The sequence below is a fragment of the Hippoglossus hippoglossus genome, chromosome 20, assembly GCF_009819705.1.
Source record: "Hippoglossus hippoglossus isolate fHipHip1 chromosome 20, fHipHip1.pri, whole genome shotgun sequence".
Taxonomy (NCBI): Eukaryota; Metazoa; Chordata; class Actinopteri; order Pleuronectiformes; family Pleuronectidae; genus Hippoglossus; species Hippoglossus hippoglossus.
Window position 1 is genome coordinate 17,770,904 of NC_047170.1, and position 26,893 is coordinate 17,797,796.

At 43.5% G+C, this 26,893-nt stretch overlaps 1 protein-coding gene across 3 annotated transcripts in view; it reads right to left on the bottom strand.

Moving 5' to 3' along the window:
• LOC117754185 (cadherin-18) overlaps positions 1 to 26,893 on the bottom strand; it is a 76,770-nt gene that overhangs the window by 37,251 nt on the left and 12,626 nt on the right. For all 3 annotated transcript variants that reach the window (XM_034572960.1, XM_034572962.1, XM_034572961.1), the window contains exons 2-3: positions 16,018 to 16,593; positions 2,484 to 2,778 (exon numbers count right to left, since the gene is read on the bottom strand). In XM_034572960.1, the coding sequence (XP_034428851.1) occupies positions 2,484 to 2,778; positions 16,018 to 16,248 (526 nt within the window). In that variant the 5' untranslated portion in view covers positions 16,249 to 16,593. The remainder of the gene's footprint in view (positions 1 to 2,483; positions 2,779 to 16,017; positions 16,594 to 26,893) is intronic.

The following is a 26,893-nucleotide window of genomic DNA, read 5'->3' on the forward strand; positions in this document are numbered from 1 at the left end:
TTCAGGTTTCAATCCATCTATCACCGCTGACATCGGTGAACTCATCGCCATGACCACGGAACCTAATGTTCTCTTTACAGGGATCAAGGCTGGTGACGGAAGGTGTTTTAAAAATCAGCGGGTTCTCGTGTTCGTCCCTCAGTCGGAGCCAAAGGATCGTTTCATCACCGCTTTCAGTCAGTGTTGAAAAGAAAAGAAAGTATTTCCTCGCTAACGAAGCAGCATTATGTTTGAGAGATGTTGCCTCGGACTCAATGGGCTGGAATAAGACGTCATCTTAAAGACGTCGATACGTAGACAAGTGGCCTGTCTTCAGAAAAGCAAAACAAAGTGTGTAATAAGTTCATTTTAGAAAATATGGGCGTGTGGGGGGAATAAAACACAATTGATTGGTGTGGTATGATGGATGGCAGCGTCTTCTTGAGAGGAGAACAGGGGGAGATAAATAAATAAACCCTGGATCTCCATTTGAATTCATTTGCAGAGGGTTCGACTCTTATCCACGTGCACATTAGCTCCAAGTAACATCCAATTATTCATAATTCATTATCTAAACAAGCCGCCACCATCAAACGGAGATGTTCCCAGAGGTGGAATAGTTGACAGGAAAGCAGAGCCTCTATCTCCAGCACGTCCACTCACTCCAGCTCATCAACTGGGACACATACAATGGTGCTAAACTGATGGAGCTTTCATCTCGCACTCAGAAAATATGATGGTGTAGAAGGTTTTTTTTCAAACGTCAGATCACCAGGCACGTGTCCAGCTGATCAATTCAAACAGGGGGTGGGGGGGGGGGGAGGGAATAACATCATAACCAATTAGCTGCCACACTCCCAGTCAGGCCCCTTCCTGCACTTGGGAGCACAAGTATTGACAAATGCTGGAGGATTAGTGCTGTGGAGTGTGAGGACAGTTGATTGTTACAGCCGATTTGACGCCGCAGACACCGAACCGAAAAGGAGTTACTCTAATGGGCACAAGCAATAGAGGGGGTGGGGGGGGAAAAGGGCTAATTATTTTCCCCTTCACAGTCCTTGATTTCCTCCCACGGGTCATCAGCGCTGATTGATTCTTTTTGGTGCAACCCACGATAAAGTTTGCAGCCAACACGGGAAACTTTTGAAACGAGCAGTCTGGCTGGAGCCGCACGACGGATGTCAACGCACCGATTACTGGACTTTTAAATAACAGGATGCACCTCTCGTTATCTTCAGCTTCATGGGCGAGTAATAGTGTTATGAGCCATTTAATACAGGAAGATATGTTTCTGTCTTACAGTAGCTGCAGCACCACCTAAAATATAATATTCACATGCAGCACTCCCTGAACAAATTAAGACATACACTTGACACATCCAACTTAGAAACCAATACACCGACTACTAAAGCTGTATGTGTGTCAGGCCTGTGCGCCGATGAATATTCATGAGCGCAACCAGGGAGATATCGACTGTTTATAAAGGGGGCGCCTACAGGTCTATTGGGGTTTGCATATCTAATCGGGTTTCGCACATTTACATCTTCTCGCTGCCAGAAAGTGACGCTGCCGTTCGTTTTCTTTAATAACTACTTCTACTTCCTTTTCAGCAGCTGACGGGAATTATTTCACACACACACACACACACACACACACACACACACACACACACACACACACACACACACACACACACACACACACACACACACGGGGATATAAATTGAATGTTTTCAACAAGCTGTCGAGCGCCACAGATTCACTATCTTCTAGTGCATTGGAGGTAAAAAATCCCACTGACAGCAGTTTGGCCACCGCTTTGGACAACCTGTGTGTTTTTAGGAGGCTCTGTGAAATATTTGAGTTGTATTTTTGAGCCACTGCGCTGAGACGGGTGGCGAAGAGGGTGGCTTTTGTTCACCCGAGCTAAAAACAGAACAGCAGAAGAAAAGAAAATGAAAAATACATGGCTGCTTGCATGAGGCCGGGCAGCGGCTGTCTCCGAGGAGGTGGATAGAGGCTTTTCTTTCCACCGCGATGTGGAGGACTCCACTGTCTCCGTGGCAGCAGGGATTGCTGTGGAGGCACTATTGAGTGCTTTATAAAGACCTGCCCACCCGGGAAACCGCCACAGCGCCGGCAAAACAAAGATGAAGAACAGGACCCGGCGGGCTTACCGAAGATCAGCCGTTCTGCAGAACACTATCACAGGAGGGACAAACCAGTGCCGCTCAGGTTAATAACATGTTTGATCCCTGTGTGCACCACTAATACCTTCTTTAGAAACATCCTGCAGCTGCTCTCGCTCATGAGTTCACACATAAGCGTACCCAGGATGTAAAGTCGCAGGTCTGGCTACAAATACCTTTATTATAAACATGGAGAATATCTAAGAATCAATAAGAAAACAACACTCAAGCTTAGACACGTTTCAACCAGTTCAATTAAAGCCAGAATGAGGAAAGCGATCATCTGAGGGTCCGTTTACATGCAGCACTACTCACCCACTTCAGACATCTCAGGCACCGACGCCTCAATGGGTCCATCTGGAAATGTGGGTGCATTGTCATTGATGTCTTGCACTTTGATGATGAATTCCGACTTTGGTTCCAGGGCCTCCTCTGTGTAGCGGTCCAAGGCTTGTGCATGCAGGACATAATGCGTTTTCCTTTCCCGGTCCAGGCTCTTAGTGGCATGAATATCTCCTGTCACCTCGTCAATGACAAATATAGTCCCGGCTCCTTCCCCGCTCAGGATGTACCTGACGGATCCATCACCTTTATCCGAGTTCGAGTGAAGCTGCGAGGAAAAACCACAGAGAGAGAGAGAGAGAGAGAGAGAGAGAGAGAGAGAGAGAGGGTGTGTGAGTACAGAGCAAAAATAACTTGTCAGGGTTGTTTTTGATTCACGGTTTCAGAGGATGATTCGTGGCTTTCACATTTAAATTGGTTGTAGTGAACTGGTGGGAAACAGCTGCAGGTGAAAGGACTTCGACTACATTTATGTGCATATTAGTGCAGAAACAAGTGGTGGACTCATTATCATAAAAGGTAATAATAGGTTTATTTTAAATAGCTACAAAGAAAACATCAAACATTATGTTTTTAGACCCTGTATTTTTTACCTCATTTCATATTTAACATCTTTTGGATCAATATCAGTTGCAACCTGATTCCAGACGAGGACATTACAGATGTTTCGATAGCGCTACACTACCGGAAGTTTACAAGTTCATTTCTGAAAAAAGAAAAATTGCAGTTTTAAAACTAATGTTCTTTAAAGATGTGGTATCAGATGTGCACACTCGCCAATGCCCGACCCGGCATTGTCAGCACTGTTAGCGTCAAGTTTATCTCCTATACACTGATATAATCTACAAAGTGTATTTAAAATATACTATAGTTTATATAGAACTATCCTTTGCAGCAGTACTGTGATGCTCAGACTATTCTTCAGCTTCTAAAAACTCCCAACATCCAAATCAGACATTACTCTATTGAATATTCTGCTCTCAGGCTCGACTGTAGCCGAGCATCGCAGAAGAAATGCATCTTTAGAGATTAAAGTTTTGGGGTAAATCCTTACAAGACGGTTAAAGATGGCAGAGCGCTGCCGTCTTTCTCACCAGGCGAGGGAGGAATAAAGGACAGACCGAGCCACTTGTTCAGCCATAATTGATACCGAGAGGATTAAGACTTTCATGCCAATCGCTCAGCTGGGGTTGCAGTTTTAAACTTTCAAATATATTTAACAATACCACGGAATCCTGAAACCAGGGCACCGCCATCGTTTGAACAATTCAATTTTTCACCCATGAATAAAACATGTGAAGAAATACAGTTTTTTTTTTCACCGCTGAACACAACAGATCCATTTTCACTGTGCATACGCAACACTTTACATACTGGTGTTTTTTTTGTGTTTCATATTTGTAGGTGCACATCAATGAGCTGTGAACGCAACCTTTGAATTCCACAGCACACCTCAGTCTGGTCTCCAGCAGGATTTATGCAATACACGTGCAGCAAATGAATAATTCATCGCTTGTATGTAGCTGATATGTTCTTTCTCCCATTATGATATATGTGTGGATATATGTGGATGATCATGGAAGACTTGTTAGCAAAGCGCCCAGATGTATCAGGGGAGGAGAACAAAGATGAATAAAGTCAAATTGAAACTCTTATTTTCTGTTGAATGCCAATTTGTTTATATACAGTAAAATATACATCTTAGGGCATTTCCACAAGTTTTCATGACAGTGTTTACATATTATCTCGTTAATTTTGGTGTCTGATGTTGGCGTGTTGTCAATTAGACGATTGTATTTGTTAACCTTTAGGAATAAAGTGTATAGAGAAAAGTGGTCTTTCTGTTTTATAAAGAAAATTAATTAACCAGTTCATTTAAAGAAGCTCTCACATGTTATATGTGTTCAGAAAAGTCTGCATCAAAGAAGGAAGGTGTGAAAAAAACCAGAAAACTCTACAGAGGCCAAATGATCTGTTACCTGACTGGAGGTGATTTCAAAGTGGGTAGATCAAAACAAATAACGTAAAAATAGAAACAGCAGCTACAGGTTGAGCCAAATCTTTCAAAATATTCACATTAAATTTAAATATGTTTTGGTCGTGTAATAAATTGCAGCCGTCCTCATCTATGTGAGTCAATGTTTTACATCCAACCCAATTTCTCAATCCTCAGCCGTAGATGTGCCGTTTCAACAAAGCCTAATAAGTCAACAGAAACAGTAACTGAATTAATCTTGTGATTCATTGATATAATATAATATAATATTTTTCTCCATCTAAATTACGCATAATGATTTAGATGCTGTTTTCCTTTACAAAACACAACTGGCACACTACCCGCCGTGACTCCTTCATGAATCCATCTGAGCGGTGCCGTTGCTGAATTGGGACACAGTCTACTTTTACACTAACCCAAATTTAGAATCAATTAATCACCATATTGCCCGGCTTTATTTAGACCATTAAACACTGAGCCTTTTATCGACCAAAGAGCGTTGTGCTTTTCCTTTCTGTCCGTTTGTTACATAATTAATCGGGATGTCAGCCCCCTGCAAATTCTTCACCAGACCTCCATCACACAGCTGAGATACGACATGACTAGAAAACGTGTATACCTATAAAGTCCATTAGGAGACATGTGCAGTGGAACAAGTCATTGAATTAGCTTGTGTTACCTCGCCGACCCCGCGGCTCCGCTCCCTACAGCCAGGGTGTATTTACCATTCATTTAATATTGAGTACAACCAAAGACGTATGAATTTATAAAATAAAATGTTTTTAAATGAAATGAACGGCCATACACAGAGACACGTTATTTAACAGGTTGAACACCCAAGGTCCTCAGGCCACGTCTAATCAAAGCCTGGACTCGCAGATACATGATTAATTAGAAAGCCTCTGTTGATTGCGAGTCTCGATGAGAGCAGACTGTCCTCTGCGTGGAAAATATCAAGCCTGTAATTACACACGGAGTCAAAGACCCTGTTGAATCAGGTAGTTAATCAGTTGCTGAATTGAAGCAAAAGGAAAGACGGCCACCCAAGGAAGAAATCAGGCCGTGTTTGCGTATCTGTGGCCGCTGTGTGCCGGCCCAATTACTTTGTTGACACGGCTCGGCCCATTTCTGCACCGGGAAATATTGGTTCAAATAGTTTGATCATTCCAAACCTGCCTATAAACGGAATCATTTCAATACAGAGAGCACAAGTTGGTACGTAAGGGCCGTTCGCTTCCACAACTACGACGAGGATGAATCCACTTCAGTCCGGCAGCGCTCCACGAGCTGCGGCCCATAAATGGAATTTTGCCTCCGGTCAGAGTTCTAATTTAGCCGATGTCTTCCTCCGCAAGAGCCAATAAATCAAGATCGGCAAAGTGCGAAGCAATGATGCATATGGCGACTGCTGCCTGCCCAAATCTATGGGTGATAAAAGTGTCAACAGGTTGCGGGCCATTACACAAACATCACGGGCTGAAAGAGCAGCAGAGAGCGGAACAATATGAAGATACAGGAGGTTGGAATGAGGGAGGAGTTGCTGAGCGATAAGGATGCAGCTGGATCACAAGTGTTTCCAGGTGGAGCTGCTGTGTAATATTAATAATAACAATCCAATAACACTACGTTGTGGTCCATTGTGTTGTCATGATACACAAACTATGTCCAGCCTTCATCGTGTACTTCTCGGTGGATCAAAATCTCGTTAAAGCAACACTATGCAACTTTCTGTTCCTTTAAATAGCAGCTTCAGAACCAGTCTGATAGATTTCTGTGAATATGGAGAATGTCTCCTCTCTCATTCCAACTCCTCACCCTGGACGCCTGGTCTATGTAACCTTGGTGAGTGGGTACCAAGTTGAAGAGTAAAGCTGAGTTTATCTCCAATATTCAGCAGGAAACTTTTTTAAAACATGAAGGATTCTAAACAGAGTTTGGTGGATGTGTTACAGCTGCAGCTCTTGTGGTTCAGGAAGCCGGGGATCTTTGGGTAATATCCACTTTCAGCGAGTGGGACTATTCAATCAGGGTTTTATCTCTTCACCAAAACAAATAAATCTTTTGGACCGACATAATGAATCACCACATGCTGCTCAGTAAAAGTTACATAGTGCTGCCTTTAGTAATTATTCTATGTATTTATCTATTTGCTTTCTTGCATGATGTATATTGTTTATTGATGAATGGATTTCCAGGAACTTGTATGTGACGAATGTAAACCCTTCGGAATGAGCTGGTTTATGATCTGATCTTCATAAGCAGACAATCACAATGTGCTTGTAACATTAACAGCACACTTACAATCTTCTTTATTGAACAGACCTGAACATCTGCAGTGCTGCAGAACCCTTTGGATGTAATATCTGTCTGAACCTCCTCTGGCAGCGATAACCTCAAACAAGAGCTGGTGCTCGCTGCAGATCCGATCTGCACAATGTTCAAGAGGAATTGGACCATTCCTCCTGTGGAACAGCTTCAGCTCAGACAGACTCTGATGATATTTGCTGTGAACGGCTCTCTGAGGTCACTCTCTAGTTTCTCTATTGGGTTAGGGCTCAGGGTCTGATAGGGTCACCCCCCGAAAGGCCGGATTCCTTTGTTAGAAATCATTCTGTATTACATTTATTTCTATGTTTACTGCAGCATAAATTTGACAATTCATTTCCCCCCCCGATGATTGACAGCAGCCCAGGTCCAGAGGAAGTAAACTAGCCCCAAATCACGACGCTCCTTCCATCCCACCGCCTGATTTGGATGATATTTCCATTTACACTACACAAACTATTCAACCCTAGTTTCATCAATCCACAGTTACATTGTCGAGGGTTAAGGTGACACATGTGACGTGTTTTTGAAGGAGAGGCGTCTTCTTCCACGCTCCGTGAAACGTGATTGGCATCAACCAGCTCCAGTTATTATTATCTTGAGCCAAGTTGCTGCTCGGGCTGTTTTTAACCTCGCTGAGCGTTTCTGCGTGAGGCCTCTGGAGTCATCTTAACCGGACGCCCACTTCCAGGGAGAGGAGCCACAGACCAAAATCTTTTTTTCCCTTTTATTCCGAGTTTGTCTCCGTAACTGTGGACTGATGAATATTTAAACTCTTTGAAATCACTTCCAGCTTTATGCAAATCAACACTTCTTGGTCGCGAGTCTTCCGAGATCTTTTGTGAGGAAGGTTTACACGTCAGCAGTTGCTTGTAAAACTCGATATAGCTCCGATATAAACCTCTTATCGTTAATTGTATTTTTCCACCAACTGTATATTATATATTAAACATAGCAATTTGATCCGGATAATGTGCACTGCCAATATTCCACAGGACCTCGGCTCTTCAGCAGCACTTTGCACATCTGCTCAGGTCCCAGTCAGTTATTACCTGCACTCAGAGCAATGAGTCACAATTGAACTTCATGGACTTTCTCTGATCTGAGGTCACTGCCATGATATTCTTTGCCAATAAACTGATGTAGAATCTATAATATTTGTAGAAGGCAATATTATCTTTTGGCAGCTGCACCGTATTTTATCATCAATTGATTATCTGGTCAAAACAAATATCTGTAGATGTCGTGTTTGGATTTAGTACAAATATCTTTCACCATTTTATAGAAGATCCATACATCCGTCGGTCAAATCCATCATTCAAGCCTACAGACAATGAAGTCTCCAATTATCCAGTAAAATAACGAATAGTAAATATAAGGGTAAAGACAAGATCCTGAGGTATTGATACAAGTTTATAGATCTAATATTGATAGATACTTGATATACTCCCCCGGCTGTAAGAGGACCGCACACCGCTCGGATGTTTACTAACCATCTGTGACTGTTGGATGCCAGAGGACAGCAAAGAGATGAGAGGAGGGGGGACAAGAACTCAGTTGGACAGGGACCTCCGTCGTGGCAGATTTTTTTTGGGGGGGGGGCCAGTTTATACTTCACGACTTAGTCAAAGCTGATATGTACAGAAACGGGCTCCGGGTGAATTTATGTCACATGGTTTTAAACACGAGGCTCAATTTCTCTGCTGCTGCTGCGTTTTTCAGCTCCGGGATATTTTATTTATACTTCATCAATTTTGATCATACAGAGAATGTAATGACTCTCCTGCCTGTAGTATGTAGTGTGTGGTAATTTAGTTAAACTGCAGATATGAGCTTTAACATCAGTGTTAACAGTGTCCGGCCAATACAATCAACGAAGAATGGAAATATCTGATCAAGTCGATGAAGGTGAATTAGGACCTCGGACACCTTGTTGTTTTGTCGTCTCCCCGCACAGACTTAGAGGAATCCTTTCCCTCCACAAGATATCACAACAAGGGATTGTCTTTATCTCCCGGTCTCATGGGCGACCTTATTAAAGACTAGTGGAATAGATGACTGGCATGTGGCTGGCGGGCGGGCAGCTGGCAATGCATTTCTGAGGACTTTAAAGAGATCAGCAGAGTCTGGGGGCTTTAGAGTCGCCGGCGAAAAAACACTCCACAATCTCAAGGTGAACCTCACTTATAATTTCATCACATCGCCCGGAGGAGCAGCCGCCAAAAGTGTATCTTGACTTTGTTTTGTCAGCAACCTGCGCGGTTTCAGCGTTTTCTCTGGCTCCGTGTGGCTCATTGTGAAAAGTGGCCTTAAACTGTGTTCACAAGCTAATTGGTGCTTACAGCCCGACAGTTTATCTTTGGCTGTGTTGTACCACTTGTCAGGTGTCTAAGTCAATTAGGAAGAGAGAGAGGAGATTTGAGGAGGAAAAGAATCCTTTTAACCCGAGAGAATTCCACCGACCCAACGCGATCTCAGCAACATTTAACTGGTGTTTTTAAACCTGGGTGCCAGTGCTGGGTAAATATAATACAGCTGCAGGGTCATCAGACCAGAGCTGTAACATGTGATCTTAGTTTCACATCCAGTGAGTCAGAGTTGATGGACAATGATATATTGAGAGTGGAATTCACACTGTTATGAATAAGTAAATGTACCTTTACTACAAAATGATCAAAGTACAACATAACAAGGTTTAAAAGTACTATAAATACATGCTGCTATAAAAATAAACTAGTATATGTCCAATTTTCTCTTGTATGTTTTCATATAAGCCATTACTGGTTTCTACTGCAACATACACATATATTTAATATTTAATGTATATATATTTGTATTTGTGTGAAATGATCTAAATAAGCTGCCACACATTGGAAATGAACTGCCCACTAGAGTCATTACATATTCATGTTTTCACTAACTTTGAATGTCTTACTTAGTAAATACAGATTTAAAATGGGATGTTATTATTATTATTACCAGCTTATAAATATGGCTAAGTTGGTTAATTAGTAAATATTAATACATAAATGAACACAAATAAACGATCTATATTGGAATTTATGAATTCTAAATTAAGTACTGCTGCATTTTTTAAATGTTTTAGTCGCATTAAAATAAATTAAGTGAAGTAAACTGGACCAAATATCAATGCGTGACAACTAATTTACATAATTACCACTTCACCCATCAGCAGCTGAAACATTCGACTCCATTCAGCGGCCAGAAAAAACAATATGCAGCAGCATTAACTCCTGATTTAGACATAACAATCGTGCCAATTACTCAGTCCCTGCCAAATCATTTTATTTTCATGCTGCACACAGACGGAGCTGTCTGACCACGCGGCGCCGTGATCATCATCCAAAACGCTCAGAGGCGGCTGCAGCTCAAATAAACTTGTGTTCCATTTCAGGTGGAGGCAAGAGAACTCCTGAAACTGCTGGAGGATTTCAACAGAGCAGGGAAAATACCAACTTTTGGGTTCAGGACTACATGACGTGTAACACAATCTTCCTGATTGCACACAGCCCCGGCTGCAGACACGCTCTGCTGAGTGCCACCCTGATGCACTATTAGCTGCTACACAGCTTGACCTTCATCTATTTTGCACCTCCACTTGTTTTCTCTCCTTAAATGGCTTTGTCCTTTTCGTTGTGCAGATCCTGATAATGTATGTGCCTGGTTGGACTGCATTACCGCTGAATGCCCTTTGTAATCGCTCGGTGGTGTTCACCGTTCAGATCCACATAATGTATGTGCCTCGCCAGCCTCGTTTGCTCTGAGAGGACGCCACTTTGCCGCGGTTATGTCCACTCATTACGAGCTGTGTGTGTGTGTTTACTACACGTTTGTCTGGTTTGCGTGTGTGTTGGCGCACGTGTCTTCTTAGGATGATGTGCACTGAGCTCCTGCAGCCCCGTGCACACGCTACAAATAGCCTCTCTTTGTTTATCTGCGTGTTCTGGGTTGTGCTTTGACAACTTTCGCGATCAGACACCATGCAGCGAGCGGACAAGCTGCGGTGACGTTTTACTTTCAGTTGTTTTCCTCCTGAAAGATTCATCAGAGCTGCATCTCTGTGATGTCGGACTAAGGCCTCGCCGATGCTTAAACGGGAGCTGGCGGTGGGAGTCAGGGAGCGGAGCGTTTACTCCATCAACAGTGTGCACGGCGTGGGGAGCGGAGGAGAAGGAGAAACGAGCAGAAGACGTGCCCGAGCTGATGATCAGTGCCTTGGCTTCATATTTGCAATTAGTGAAGGGGGGTGGGTTCGTTTTTTTGATTAAATCTCAGCTCTTATACTTCACTCGAGAGGACTTAATCACTTTTTATGTGGGCATGCTTGATTGTCTGATTATCACCACATATCACCAATCAACTCCTCTGAGCACCCCCTTCTCCTCGATTGATTTGTTACAGTCACAGTAAACCCTGATGATGGAACACCAGCCTAATGACCATACATCAACAGACAGTGATGAGGGGGAAGAGCTGGAGACGTGCCACTGATGCACATCACAGAGATCCGCCCTAATAGTTGTCCTCTATTTTGACATCTGCAGAGGATGAGGGGGGGGACGTGGAATGAATTGTAGTCTTCCCAGCAGGATGGTTGATTTCTTGATGTACAGTAATGAGATTATTAGAGTTTGCGGATGCAACTCTCGACACTGGTTTTAATGGCTCTGCCTCTAACTGCTGCTAAGATTTAACATTAGTATGAGACAGGCATGAAAGCGTCAGCAGATCTGCCAGCGAGTGGAGAGGAAAGGTTTATTCTCAAGTGTCTAAACGGCGCTAATTTGTTTGAACATTTCAGCCAGAAGACAGAGGAACGCACTTTGGAAATGACGCACGCTCCTGAACACACAGCTGACGTGTGTGTGTGTGTGTGTGTGTGTGTGTGTTTTTTTCCCTCCTGCAGTTGTGGGAGGGAAGGACATTAAACTGTAATTCACCTGGCTCAGCTTTGTGGTTTCTCCTCCTTTGTTCCGGAGAAGTGTGACTGTATCAAGGACGCAGCAGCACAGATACGTTTCTATCCTCTGACCGTAACATGTGTGGTGTTGAAAGAATTACTCAGTGAATCATTCTGATCGTCATTCATTGTTTAAAGATTCGAGTCTGCAGCTTCTTCTCTACGAGGTTGTAAAAGGGTTTTTAGTGTCTTTCAGCTGATGTTTTGGTTTAATAATCACCAATTTGGTCCCGATAGTGGCAAAACCATTATAGATTATCTGTCAACCAATATGAACCTCACAGACTTATCAGTATTGGGCCTTTAATATAACTTATAATTTAACTTATAGTTACTTATACTATATATTTATACACTGTCTTACTAAAAGTTACAGTTAAATTGTGATATATAAAGCCTCAATGACATTTCTTTGACATAATGGTTTGGGTTTGTTATATATTGGCTGAGTATTCAATAAGAATAACTGCCATGATGATACATATCAAATTATTATTTATTTCTACTTTACAGATTCGATTTTGCTCCTGGGTGAAGGTTTAAAACTCCTCATGAGCAGAGAACTTCGTATCCAGATGTAGCTGCAGATGTTCTCCAGTGCAAAGTTCCCCTGTATGATAATTGTCCAGTTGTGAACAGCAGTCTCAAGAAGTCTTTAAAACTTGAACACGACTAAAACCAGAAAACATGAAGTAAATAAATCTGTTTGCAGCTTCTTAAATGTGAGGATTCACTTTTGTTTTTCTCTTCCGACATAATTCTGAATATAATTTCTTCCGTTTTTCGGACTGACAGGGTGAATTAGCATAAAGCGTGGAGGTGTATCATTTATTCACTGTGTTAAGTGTCTCTGCTTCTCTGTCGGCCTTGAAACTGCATCGCTCTAAAAATACCACACGCCGGCTGTTCACGGTTCCTCAGCACGTTGCACAAAACGCACACCCTCAGATCCGGTGTCTTTTCTCCGTGATTTGTTGCTTGTGGTCACTCGAGGTTGCCAGAAGGTCGATATTGACCTTGACTCTTTCTAAGGTGTAGCCGTTTGCTATATTGGATGGATCGGACTTTCTTATGTAAGCAACAGAGGGGCCAATGATTTGTGGATTTTCTGCTGGAATACTACGAATAATAAAGTATTTTATTCTTCTGTACTGTATCTACCCTGTATGCATTTGTGTGATTGCATGAGTGCCGAGGATTTTACAGACAATTTGCACCACAGCGGTCTCGTGCAATTTGAAGACAAGGCTTTGAGCTCTGGGAAAGTGCCACAGGCTTCGCTAAGTATTTTTCTTAATTACCAAATTAATCAAAAGAGTAATTAAACGAGAGCTTCGCTTGTAGCCCCACATGTAAACAATGACACTCTTCCTCACATATGTGCACATCTCATCGTCGTAACGCTTTTTCCATTGGTTGGTATTTCCACCGTTTTCAGGATGCTCCTCTTTCCAAAAACTTCTTATTTCATGTGACACCAGAGTGGTTTAAAACTGAGAATAATCCAGTTTGCATGCACTTGTTTCCTTCATGGCTGAGAAGCACTTTTATGTAAAAAAACTTCAGTTCTGTTTTTTGTTTCATCTTCCTCTCCCACTGTTGAGTTATTACTGTAAATACAACAAGACAGTTGCCTGATTCTGTCACAGCGCAATCCATTTTTAGATGCGAGAATAAAACATTCAGGTACCTTTTTCTTAGAGGTTGCAACTTTGCTCTGCAAATTAACACAGGATAAGACAAGAGGATGTTCCTCCTGGTGTGCAGCACCCATTCTGTCAAATCCCACTACATCTCAGCAGCAGAACAGAAACCAGAAGATGGTTCGGTTCGTGGATTTCTGACCGAGGATCTGGTTCCGTTCAACAAACAGCCGCAGACAGTTCACCGCAGCTCACACTCAGGCAGAGTTTGGCGGATTTGCATGCGTCTTCTGAAAATTACAATCCTGTCTGTAACCTGACGGAAACCCCTCAAAGCGCCACGCTGAGCTGACTGACGTGAAGACATCCACACCTCCCATTGGGAGAGTGGGTTGTCTCCTGTCTGGTATCTGGACGAGCCCTGTCCCCTGCCGAGCATTTGTGTCTCACTCATGCACAAAGCTGTCATTTCCCAAATGCATCAGCCCCCCCAGAAAGGTGTCACTGGGGATTATGGGACACCTCGGGGGGATTAAAAATGTTCTTGACAGACTGGCCGCTTCACTTATTCCCAGAAGTTCCTTTATGCGAGAGGATCGGTTAAAAGTGCACGTAGCCATGTCTTATATATTGTGGTATCAAAGTGTCGTGTTTGACCTTGCAAAGCCAACATTAGAATTCTATTATTCTGTATTCTGTTCATATCTTATCATGAAAAGTCTGTTGTAAAATGTCATATTTTTTCTGATGAAAGCAATTATCCCTGTAGTGGTGATGTCCATTTGCAGCTCGCTAATGTCCAGAGTTTTTAATCAAGCAAAGGGAGGACGTACAAAAACAATACAGCGCAGTGCGAGCAGAGTGCATTAATCCTCCTCCTCCTCCTTCTTCTCCTCCTCCTCCTCCTCCTCTCCTGTCTTGTCTTCGTCTAATTAAGGGTCATTCTGTCTCCTGGCCACATTAGGACACAGCACACCAGTCCCAACCCACATAATTAAATGTTTTTTTGTGCGAACCATCTGGAGACCTCATCTCTTTAAACATGCATGTCAAATTGATTCCTTAATAATGTTTATGTTTCTTCTCAGTGCTTTATTATCATCCAGGATTAGCTGTTTATGTTTACTCTGCATTCATCAGCAGCAGCAGCAGCATCCCCATCACACACACACACACACACACACACACACACAGAGACACACACACAGAGACACACACACACAGAGAGAGAACAACAACACCCTTAAGGTAGGAGAGGAGCAGATCAGCCGAGCAGCCGGCAAACCAAACAACCTGAACTTCAAAGCAGTGGATGAATTTAATGTTGGAATAACCACGTCTGTTACCGTTAGTGCAGTCGGTAAACTGAAAAAAAAAAAAATAGGAATCTCTGTGTTGTCTAATACTCGGGACACATTGTCTCGTACACACGCTGAGGGATTGTTTTTGTTGGCGCTGTGGGATTTTACGGCTCATTCATGCGTCAAATAATATTAGCAAAAACATGCCTCACCAGTAAATAGCCTTTTCGTTGCCGCTTTGTCAGGCTCACGAGGACATTGGCGAAGGTTTATTGAAAAACAGACCTATGAGGTGATATTTGCTCTCGTTGTGTGTTTTTCTTTCCTCCCTCGCACCTTTTTTCTCCCCGTGCATGTCATCCCTTCTTCTTTCATTTTCCCCTTCAAACGGCACAGTTGTTGAAATACAGACATACGTGCAGTCAGAGGGGCGTCCTGCCTTTTCTCATTCTCTTTCTCTCTGAGTGCAGTTGAGGGGATTAGTCTGTGCCTGAGTGCCTGGAATAATGATCACTGCAGCGGAGAAATACATTTTCACATTTCGGGAGATAAGGGGCAGGCAATCTGCAAGCAGAGGACTTAACCAGCTCCCTGTGGCTTATTGTGGAGCTAACAGAAAAGTCACCACGGCCAACAACCACGCTGCACCGTCACCTCTGCAGAAGCACGGAGAACACCCACCGCTTTCTGTCGCCAGTCACTCCGGAGTGACGCTGAAATTACAGTCAGAAAAGAAATTCCAACTATGAGACACTATGTCCCTATTGGACCACTGTTCGATTTCTTTCAGTGCTGGTTCGTTTTCTACAAAGAGATCAAATCTGGGACCATTTCCCAAAGAGAAACCAAATCTAATATTTCGGTTCAAAGATAGCTTGATGTAAGGGCTACTCTCACTTTCAATCTTAATCCACTCGTGCGTCGTCGGCTTCCCAGAGTGGCAGACACGCTGAGAGGCTCCTTAATTACAGAGAATTAAACATTTTCTTGGACATTGTCATGAGAGGAATTCGGTCGGACTTTGTAATGACAGGAAGAGAAACACAAACACCTTGACAAATGAGAACAGCATTTCCACATCAGAGGAGGAAAAAGCATGTACAATGCCAACGTGGCAATCTACCTCAATGGAACAGCTTGTTCCTGCTGTAACCCACTTCTCAATAAACAAGAGGAGAGAGCTGTTCAAAAGCAAGTTCCCTGCATGGGAATCAAAAGATTTTTTGTTTTTTTGTTGCAGTTGCAGTCAGTAAAATCCTACCTTTCCCACATACTGTGCTTTCGGTCCCATGTGTTCTTCTAAAACGAAGAACTGGTTCCAGATCCAGCCACGCTTAGGTCTGTGGTGCACCTCCGTCTCCCCGTTGGCCAGTCTGGTCTGGTTTCTGGAGGGCACCCTGGAGGGGGCGTGGGGGCTCGCACCATAGCACCTCTGGATGAAGCAGAGGCACACCAGAAAGGGACAGATACAGGAGGTGGCGGATATCCTCATGGCGGCGCGCGCTTTTGTAAAGTTATCCCTGTATTCCGAGGTGGAGAGGTCCTCCCGCCACCACCGCCACAGCCACCACCACTAGCCACCGCTGCAGGCCCGTGATGTAGTCCAGGATAAAGAGGGATCTAAATCCAAACGAGGAAAACCGTGGTTCCGGTAGCTCCTCTAAGGTTCATGGCCCAAAAGCCGAAGGTTTATCAAAAAAGCAAGAAAAGCGCACGATGCGTTTACATTATGGAATTTCCCAGGCTGTGAGACGCTCCGCCAAAAAAAACACGGACGTGAACTTCTGGGTAGTTCTACCAAGAGCAGAGGTTAATCCCTGGAGCCATTCTGGATTTCCTGGGAGAGAGACAAGGGGAGAGAGAGAAACGCACAGTTAGAGATTAATGTGACGGATATAAGAAGCTAAATGTCCGCTAATTCCCTCCAATTAAATTGCAACTCATGAATCCTTTCAGATGAGGATGTGCACTTCAAACTGTCTTAAAAAATCCCCTGCTTCAGTATTCCAGCCATTCCCCCCCCCCCCCCCCCCCCCCGCCCGCCATTATGCAGATGACACAAACTAGTTTGGACTTGAAGGAGTTATTGCTATTAAAGGGCCGTCCATGCCTATGAGGTCACATCCCTGTTTGGTGAGGGATGCAGCCACGTGAGGTCAGAGTCACGTATCAGAGCCGAGCAGCGTTGGCCCTGAAACTCAAAGGATGAGCTGGCTTCATTAAAACAGATCTGGGGAAGGAGGGGAAAAAAAAAAGGGTTGCATTTGTATGTTTTAACACAAGCGGGGCCGACTGCGAGGCTTAGTGTGCGCCTCAGCACGGTGAATAATAAGTGTGGCAGGAAGAAATACATTTACTATGATAAGCGCAGACATCAAGCCACTCAGACGTGGAGCGGAGGGTGATTTTTAGAACGCACTGGGATGGAAAAGACAGAGGGACACAGTTTTTCTAAATCAAAATTGTATATTGAAGGTGGCATTGAAGTAGTAAAAAAATAACTGCGAGCTTTCTCGGGTTTCTGTGTTAGCGAGCACTCAAGGGAAGCTCGTCCGGCGCCGCCTTTGCATTAAAACGTGCATTGCACCCCTGCAACTCCGCGGAGGCATTATGGAGAGTTAGATGTTATTTAAGTGCTGCTGAAGTGTGACATCGCTGCTCGCTGTTCACTTATTTTCCTTTTCTGATGAGAGAAAATTGCATCATTTGACCTTGCTGCTCTGAGACGCCTTTCAATGTGATTTAACAACGACTCAGAGTCTCATTAAAGTTGCTATGCAGGAAGATTAGACGTCTTCCTTAAGAAGAGACCACGTCGAGGTGGAAATTGCATCGCTAGTAAAAGGCACACAGAACACTGCGACACAATTCCACCAGGCTCTGGTGATTACACTTTAAAACAAGTCGCACCTGCTGGGTGACAGAATATTCTCCTCTCAAAGAGCTTTCAGCCGTGTTGACTGTGTGATAAACACATCTACCCATTGCTCTTACAAGGGCTCCCCCTGAAAGTCACAGATGAAAACATCAGACCCCTCAGTGGACCGAGATTCCTCTCGTCGCTCGTTCCTTTCTTTTTTTATTTCAGTGTGCAGCTACTTCAGGGGACATCACGGTCCCCTGAAGTAGCTGCAGCGTTTTCCACTGCCTCCTGTTGTCTTGTCTGCTTGAAGCAGCAGCACGGTCCATTGTTAAGAGGTTAATAAAAACACGAAGATTTAATTTATTTTCAGGCAAAACAATTTGAACAGCAACAAATATTTGATTTTGACTATTTATCTTCAAAGCTACAGAGACATGACTGATACTAACATATCGTTCAGGATGACCACGACACCGACTGACTGGTCCGACCAAGAAGTTGGATTTATTTTTGGAAAATGTGTTCTTCTAAACCAACTAATTCAAAATCCAAATAGTTAATTCCTTCCCTAATCTGCTGAAGCAGTAACCGATGTAGAAAGCACGATTTTACATTTCTAAATCAGGCTCAAACTCTTTGTCAGAACCCAAAGGATCCTCGATGAAATGGATAAAGGAAATGTTACGTTTCAACCACTAAAAACAAAACCTGGTACATCGAACCAAAGGATAGTGGGAGTCACAGAGTAAGTGGGGTGAATAACAACGGACCAACAACAATCTCTTTTCGCTGATTCCCACCAGCTGAGGTCTCAGGTGCAGCCCAGTGCTCCAGATGAGCTGGGGAACCTGTGACCTGGATTCTGATCTCCACATGATCTCTACGGCCACAGCAATGTGCTAATAAGAGGTTAGATAGTCTCTTGGCTAAATGCAAAGGGTAAAAACATGACACGGTCTTATGGTGACGACATGAAGGACAAGTTAAACCAGTGCTGACGCCATCCAGTGTGGTGGAGTATACGTGTAAAGCTTCTTTTAAAAGGAAACCACTTAATAACCACTGAATAATAACACAAAGTCATAAATTATAAAAGTCAACACACATTTAGGCCCCTTTCTTCTAAATAATCATAATAAGAAGATGAAGTAAATACACTCTGGAATGGCGACTCGCAGCAGGAGAGTGGGTCGGCCGTTCAAAGTGCTGCAGAGTGGCAGCTTCGTGGGGATTACCGAAAGGACAAACACATGTATTTGATACTTAATAGGATATAAGAGCTGACAGACTTCAAAGGCCGCTGCTCACAATGCATGTGACAACATTAGAGCGAAACCTTAAAACCAGACGCTAATGCAACTTACCACTGTCGCACACTTTGAGGGATAATCACTGATTCTCTTTTATTTTGTGTGAATATAAATATTTGTACATATATATGGATTAAGATGTGCTTAGAACCCCCTGACTAATCCCCATGTTTTATATATCTTCTCTATGCAAATTATCCAGCTCAACTATATTTGTTGTTGACTAAGTGCAGCCGTCGTAATGGACAACACCTGCTGCTGGCTCCGGCTGCGCAAAGTCTGTTCCACCTCCACTTGGATTAAAGCAGCGGAGGATAAACACGCAGGCAGACACTGAACACGTGTAATCTGGAGAAAGATCCTCATCTGCATAGGTACAACTACACCCACATCCCCCTGTGGCTGAGGGAACGATATCATGCCCTGCAGAGACGAGAGAGCGGAGTTCTTTTACGCCTTTTCTTCAAAAATCATTTTTTATGATTCAATAAAATCTTGATTCTACATTTGGAACCAATTTCCCTGCAAAGTCAAAGCACTGGCGAGAAAATTGTAGGTAGCCGAGTGAGTCAGGCGGTGTGTGTGTGTCAGAATGAGAATATCTTTTTTTCAGTGGTTTCACTTTTGCCTCCTGGGGCTCTCTTCAATCAGTCTCCTAATTGTCTGATTATCATGCTGATTCTAAGCAAAATACATTTCAGGGAGCCATGAAATCAACAGCATCTGGCTCTGTCAATGGAAATAATTTGCCCCTTTTATGTTGATGATATTGTTTTGAGCAGCCTGCTGCCCACGGCATGTTTGTATATGTGCAGCGTTTAACAGGATGGGTTATGCACAGCGGCAGCCACTAGGATTTTTGGCAGGATGCACACAAGATGGCTGCGTTTACATGCAATTCTGATGGTTTGGTTAATGCTGCTTTTACATATACTGTTAATACATATGAGAAATAATAGTAATTTTCAACAAAAACTAATAAAAACATATAAATGGACGACATGGTTGAGACGCTAGATCTTTCCCACTGTTTTGCTGCAGTAAATATGCAGTCGAGCACCAACTGTCCCCAACCACTACAGTAATTTCTCCTGCCAGTAACCAGAAGGTGGGTGGTTTGAATCCCCCGCTCCTCTTGTCTGCATGAAGTGTCCTTGAGCAAGATGCTGCCCCTGACGACTGTGCCAGCTGTGTGTGGATGGTGTGTAATAGAGTGACTTGTAGAGTGAAGAGCTTTGATAAAAAATGAAGTAATGTGGATTTCACTAAATTTATTAATTGACTGATTAGCTGACAAAAACAATCAGAATCTATAATTTCAGAATCTATTTGCTGTGTTTCATTGTTAAATATACTTGTTTCTGCAGACAAACCACATAGACAGAAATACTGTGACGGAAAAAGTCAATCTCAGGGAATCAACACGGTGATGTAAACAATCCCAAGTGGAATAAGACTTTAGCTGGAGGATAGTCAGCAGTTCTCGCACGTAGCCGCAGCCACTGACGGCACAGCGGGAGGTGAAACACTTAAAAAGCCAGAAAGATAAAGTAAAACGAAACACGGCGAGAGAGGGAGCGATGTCGAGCGAGCGGCGGAGATGCAGGTTGGAAACGGGCTCCCGTCACTCGATGCTAATAGCTAATGTTTTGGCCTCCTGCTGCACGCTCACCCACTGCATTCGATTTCACAGCATCAGATCTGTGCCGATGTCAAACAGCAGATAGCGCAGGACCGGGGCAGGTCAAAGCACATATCGCTGAACCTCTGTCTGTCGTCAGGCACAAAGAGGAGCAGCCAGGAGGAGAGACAGCCACGGCACAAAGACTCTGTTGACTGTGCACCTCGTCCGAAAAGAACAAATACAAATATGTTTCCACCCGGTCGCGGTGCGGGTGCGTTGCCTGTAGTCTCGGGTAATGTTTCGCTGAGCAACGGTGAGTAAACAAGAGGATTAAAGTAAGTACAGGAAAATACAAACAGCAGAGGAGAAAATTAGTGACACGGCAAAATGCGCCGTGTTTGTCTGCAGCCGCTCTGTGAAATGTTCCTGAGGCCTGAGCACGGATGTGTGTTTTCTGCTGAATCAGACGCAGCTCTGCGTGCAGCTAAAAGGAAAACGAGCTTCAAGACCAATCCTGCATGTTCTGCTCTCTTCTCTACAACCATAAGAAAATGCATTTCTTATCGTAGGCGAGATGGTTTTACACATTTTGGAGTTCACGGACTGCAACGGGGGAAAACAGGATTTTGTCCAATATGATTAAACACAGTAAATCAACACGTGTACATTTGTCTTCCATCAGAGATTTGCCATTATTTCACGACTATAGTTTTATATGCTTTCTGCTGTGATGTAATGACGTACCCTGGTGTTTACTTTGCAGGATTAGCTACAAACAGATTACTAGTGCAGTGCCCGTTCTAAACCTGCCTGTGTGCAATGAACCTTGACCTGTGGTGATGCTGGATGCAGGTTTCCCATTGAGCCGCAGCAAGTAAAGACCTGCTGCCTGTTTAGTCAAAGTATATATTCATATTGAACTCATCACATCCGTCCAAATCGCACCAAATTCAACCCTGCGCTTGGTTTTGGTTTTTGAGATGCGAGCCACATACAGACTGAGATTTCCTGGATTGTTAGACGGACATATTGCTGTAAAAATATCACACACATCACAGAAGAGGATTTTTTTCTGAATCACTCGCTCACTTTCAGTTCAGAGCTCTGCACAAAAAGTTGTTCCAGTGAATATGGACATAAACCTACAGAGTTAGTTTTCATTATCAGTCTGAATCAGTCATATTTGCACAGAGAATCATCATTTGGTTGGTTTTTATCATTATTCTTGGTTTTTAGACCCAACAAATGTTCCTGCATCTAAACAATGTCCGGTGATAGTATTAAATATTCATGGTTTGCATTGTATATGTGCTTTGGAGCTAAATGCCTCATGCATTCCTTCCCTGGTTCACTGACAGTCATATCAGTTTGTCAGAGCTGTGATTGATCTGTACCTGTTCTGTATCGAGCTCCTCTCGCCCGGAGTCCTTCTTGGGAGATCTGACCCGACTCGTTGTTTGTGAAAGGAAGCAGATTAGTCTGATCAGCTTCTCGAGCCAGACAATCCCCTGAATGTGTGGCACACCCTGGAGGTTTCCCGTGAAATTGGAGGAGACAAAACAGGTTGGAGAGCGGTGCCAGCGATTCAGGTGGCTTAGCCCGGCAGACTGTGGCATTTCCCATCTTAGGAGGAAACGCACAGTGAATCACGACTGATGGACTGGATTGTTTTAAGTGGCTCCACAAATACTGTCTTTTTTCAGCTGTCATCTCTGTGTGAGGTTCGTGAGATACACAGCTGGGTATGATCACCTTTCGTTTTTCATATGATTCAGATCTCGTCAGGTTCGTATCCCCCACAGAGGATGCGATGAAGGTTTTGTCCACACAGCCACATTAAAATAGCTTCCACTGATGGAAGCTATCTGTCGGGATCACAGTTTTTCTGCTGGTGTTAAAACCCTTGTTTCACCTTGAGGATATTGTTGGACCGGAAACTAACTGCATCCCGGGAAACAACAGAAAATGTGTTGTTGATGAATGTTGGATGAACAGAGATCTTCCCTGGAAAGGATGGAAGGCATTTTGTAATTTTAAATATATGTGTTAGGAAACTCGAGTGACACCAAGGCCCAGGCTACATCTAATTGTGCACACTTATAGAAGTCAGTCCCCTAAACGTGCCAATTTGTTTGCAGTACATCCTCAAGTGATTCCTTAATCCTGATCCAGATTAGCACACCTCATCTTTCCACCTAGTTTCGTAGTAATCCATGCAGTAGTTTTTGTGTAATCCAAAAACCAACAGGGGTGAAAACACAACATCCTGGGTGGAGGTAATGACCAATAGAGCACTGACTCTTATCTGAGTACAGGGTCTCATGCTGTTACTATAGTTACTATCACTTAGCGTCAGATCTGAAACGTTTCAGGTGCAGAACCCCGGCGTCACGGCCGTTCGTCTATTCCCTCAGTCACGGCTTGCAGGAGCCACCATCGCTGCAGCAGCCTCCTCGTACCTGAACGTGTCCACAAACCCAGAGTCTGAGGGATTAACTAACTTTAGAGTATATCCTCTGTGTGAGTGTATTAGCTAATGCAAACATTTAAACACCTTGTTACTATGGAGGTTTCTAAGTTCTTGGTAAATATAACTGCTACATGGACGGTATCGATCGCTGTTATATCCACGGATCAGGACGGTCAGGACATTAAAACTAACACTGTGATTAATAGTGGATCCCTGCTCACCTGATAAATCATTAATGACGAGAATATTAATGACGTTCTCGAAAAATGTGAGGGGAGCCGATCTGCGGTTTGCTGCAGCTGCTCGTCTGAAATATGAACCAGCAACTCGTCACACGTTCGCTTCACCTTCAAGCCCCCCCCCCACCCCCACCCCACCCCACCCACCACCCAAAACTAATGGCACCAATCTCATTTCCTACCTGCTCCTGCTCTACACTACAACTCCACTCCATTTAACGAAAAACACATTATACCTCAATTTAAGCACCTTCCCAGCAGCAAATGATGGATTTTTTTTTTTGCTCTCACTCCCAAGTTAACTCGAGCTCTGTATTCCAACACCTGCAAAAAATACGACTTTCATCACGTTGCATAACCCAGGACGTTCGACAGAAAACAACTTTGAGATCGTCTAATAATCACGACCCCCACTACCCTCGACTTGTCTCCTTGTCAAATAGACATCTGAGGAGCTGGGACTCAGCGCCGTCTTCTCGCCTTGAAAGTGAAAATAATTTAGCTTTAAGGCTTCAGACAATACAAATGTCTGGGTGACATTTTAAATGAAAATGGAAAAGTCAGGCTGTCAAACACACTTGTGCTCCCGGGTATGAGGACAGTTGAAGGCCTCGGTGTAAACTACAGCCCGAACGACAATTTGTTGCAATCAAACTCTTATGACAAAGACATGTAATTGATGCTTGAGGAGAAATCATAAATAACTATACATAAAAAGAAAACAAGTATATCTAAATATGTAGAACTTGAAATAAGAAAATAAACAATCTTGCAAATTATAGGTTTTCATGTTGGAATATATCAGCAAACAGACGCTGATGCTGATATGTTTTAAAAAAGCATCTATCAAATAAAACCAATATAATATTGTATATATATATATATATATATATAAACACTCAAGGAAATACAGAACTACGCCAAAGTTACTAACTCTTCAAGATCTAAAATTAAAAATATGTCAAGATTGTAACATCTCCCTCGTGGACAAACAAAAATCCTGAAACACAACAGACAAATTCTCCAACCTTGCATTTCTGTCTTTCTCAATACACTTGTGGGTAATTAAAAGCAATAAGCAGCAGGCTTTTAAACACAGATTAGGCCGGAAGGTAATTAGGCCCATTGCAGTAATGACTCCCACTGAGTCTGTGGGCAGGATGGTGTGTCAGTCACCCCCTCCCACCATGTCTCCCAAAGTCAACAGCAACTTGTCCTTCCAGCGCGCTACCGTCCAAACGCCATCTGTCTTCACGCTCAGCTTTGATTACCACAAACCCAAAACGCAGCGCACCTCACACAGCTTGGCCGAGCCAAAGGTTTCCAAGATGAGAGCCTCCGATGGGTTCATCTCCTCGTGTTTACATGCCAAGTTAAACAACCTTAATTATTTTTGTCAGGGAGGAGTTCATCCTCAATTTTTTTCCCCCTTCAAATTAGAAAAACACGCCCGCGCTCGACATCCCCGCTATATGTTGTTTGGCTGCTTAATGAGAGCTGGGCGGAAGAAGGAAAATGTCCCATCTGTTGTGTGTTTAATGGCTGAATTCTTGAGCTCTCATCACACAGGATGGAGCAGACAGCACCCATCTGCCGGCCACTGCAGGGAGAGAGAGGACGCGCTTTTTCAACTTGCATCATCATCATCATCATCATCCTCCTCACCATCATCTCTCCGCTCCGACCGCGAAACGCTGCCGCACAGCATTCAGACACGGGTCGGTCAAAGTGACGTGCACGAGGCAAACGGCAAACGCTGGGATGCAGCGCTCCAACTCGAGATTATTCATCATTTATGGATTTATCTTTTGATTTATTTATTGAGTTAATGAATTAATTGTTCTGTAAAATGTAATGTCATGAAATGTAAACTTTTGAATGAGTAAGCTAATTGCTTGGTTTTCTTGTAAACCACTTTTAGGACAATTTTAGATGTTTTGGCACATTTTATTACTTAAAAAGTAATTAATCAAAAGTAACTTTAGTTCCACACTTAATTTTGATTGGTTTTTGATTATCCACATTAATTCTTCTCTCAACAAAATGTCGTAAACAAAGATTGCATTTTTTCAAGATAGATCACATGACGTCTTCCTAAAGGTAAGGCCAAAGCACCTTGATTCCCCCTGGTGGCTGAACGCAGCCTCACCTCCTCCATGTTCGTGATGGAACGTGGAAACTCCAAATTACATCACTGGTGCAAGGTGAAAACATTCCTATCTTGGATATTTCTATTACATTAGATATTTCTATTGCACAATCCACCATCGGGTTGCTCGGAGATCTGTGAATCCACAGACAAGCCGAGCACAGCGCAGCAGTCAACGGCTCTGGATCAGGAGGAAAGACCCCAACTGGGCCCTGAGTGTTTAAGGACACACACACAAGTCGGATCAGCCTGTGGTGGGCCTGTCTTAGCAGAGGGGGTCTTGTGATTAAAAGGCTGAATCACCTGATGACGTGAAGGTACACAAGTGATGAGAAGTCCCTAACATCCGCTGGTGGTTGTCAACCTAACATCCAGCTAGTGCAGAAGACTTTCAAACATATTCACCATCTTGTCCTTGTTCCAGAAAGGCTTCACTGTTGGATAGTAAATGTTCCCCCTCATTTTAGGGCTAGTGACAGTATAAATCAGGTCATTTACTTATATAGGGACTCAGGTTGGGCCACTTGTTTACAAATGGTTACCCATGAAGACATGAAATCATTTTGCAGCCATCTAAAAACAATAAAAACCACAAAATCCTCTAATTTAATAAGCGCATTGTCTTAATAAATGACTTCAATGATTAATGAGTTGTAGCAATTGTTGATAAATTTCCACAAATCAATGAAGTGACTAATCCTTTCCGCGCCACTTGGGCGGGCCTCTAGTGCTTTCGGGATTGAGGTCGCCCGGCGCCGAACGGAACAAGAGGAGAAAAGTGACCAGGTGGACTGAGAATGAAAATGTATTCATATCCCCTGCAGCACTTGGTTCTCTTCATGTCTGCGAAGTCTAAATTCGGGGCCGAGGCAGTTTGGCAGGCTTCACACTTTTCGCACATGCTGAAACACACAGAGCAGGTGGGTCTTACAACAAGGAGAGGGCCCCTGTGCTCTCATCCACAAAGTAGGGCTGAGGCTATTCACATTAGCATTTCATACACAGATAAGCTTGCTTTCCCGCTGCCAGGTAGATTCCCTCATGAGAGGTTGAAGTGCAGGAGATTTGGGGGCTTCGCAGATGCTCGCCACGCTGCTCGCCACGCTGCTCTTCAGGTGCCAACAGAGGCTCTTGGGAAAGAGAGTGTGTGTGTGTGGGGTTGGGGAATATGCCACCTCATTGTCCAAATAAAGAAAAAGCTGGTGATGCAGACGACAGGGAGAGAAGAAGGGGAAGGATGAATAGTCGCGGGGGAAGTGTGAGGAGAAAACACAGTATGTTGTGTGGGCCGGGTGGGGGGGGGGGAAAGTCGTGTTTTCACACTCACACAGTTTTTTATATTTCTCTCGATGTATTTTTACCAACACTGTCAAAATGTAAACCTGCTGCAGCATCGTGAGAAAAACAAAGACAATCAGCTATTCACAGAAACCTGTTTCTGGCCAAAGTGAGAATCACGACTTTCTCACTTCGGACTCGGAT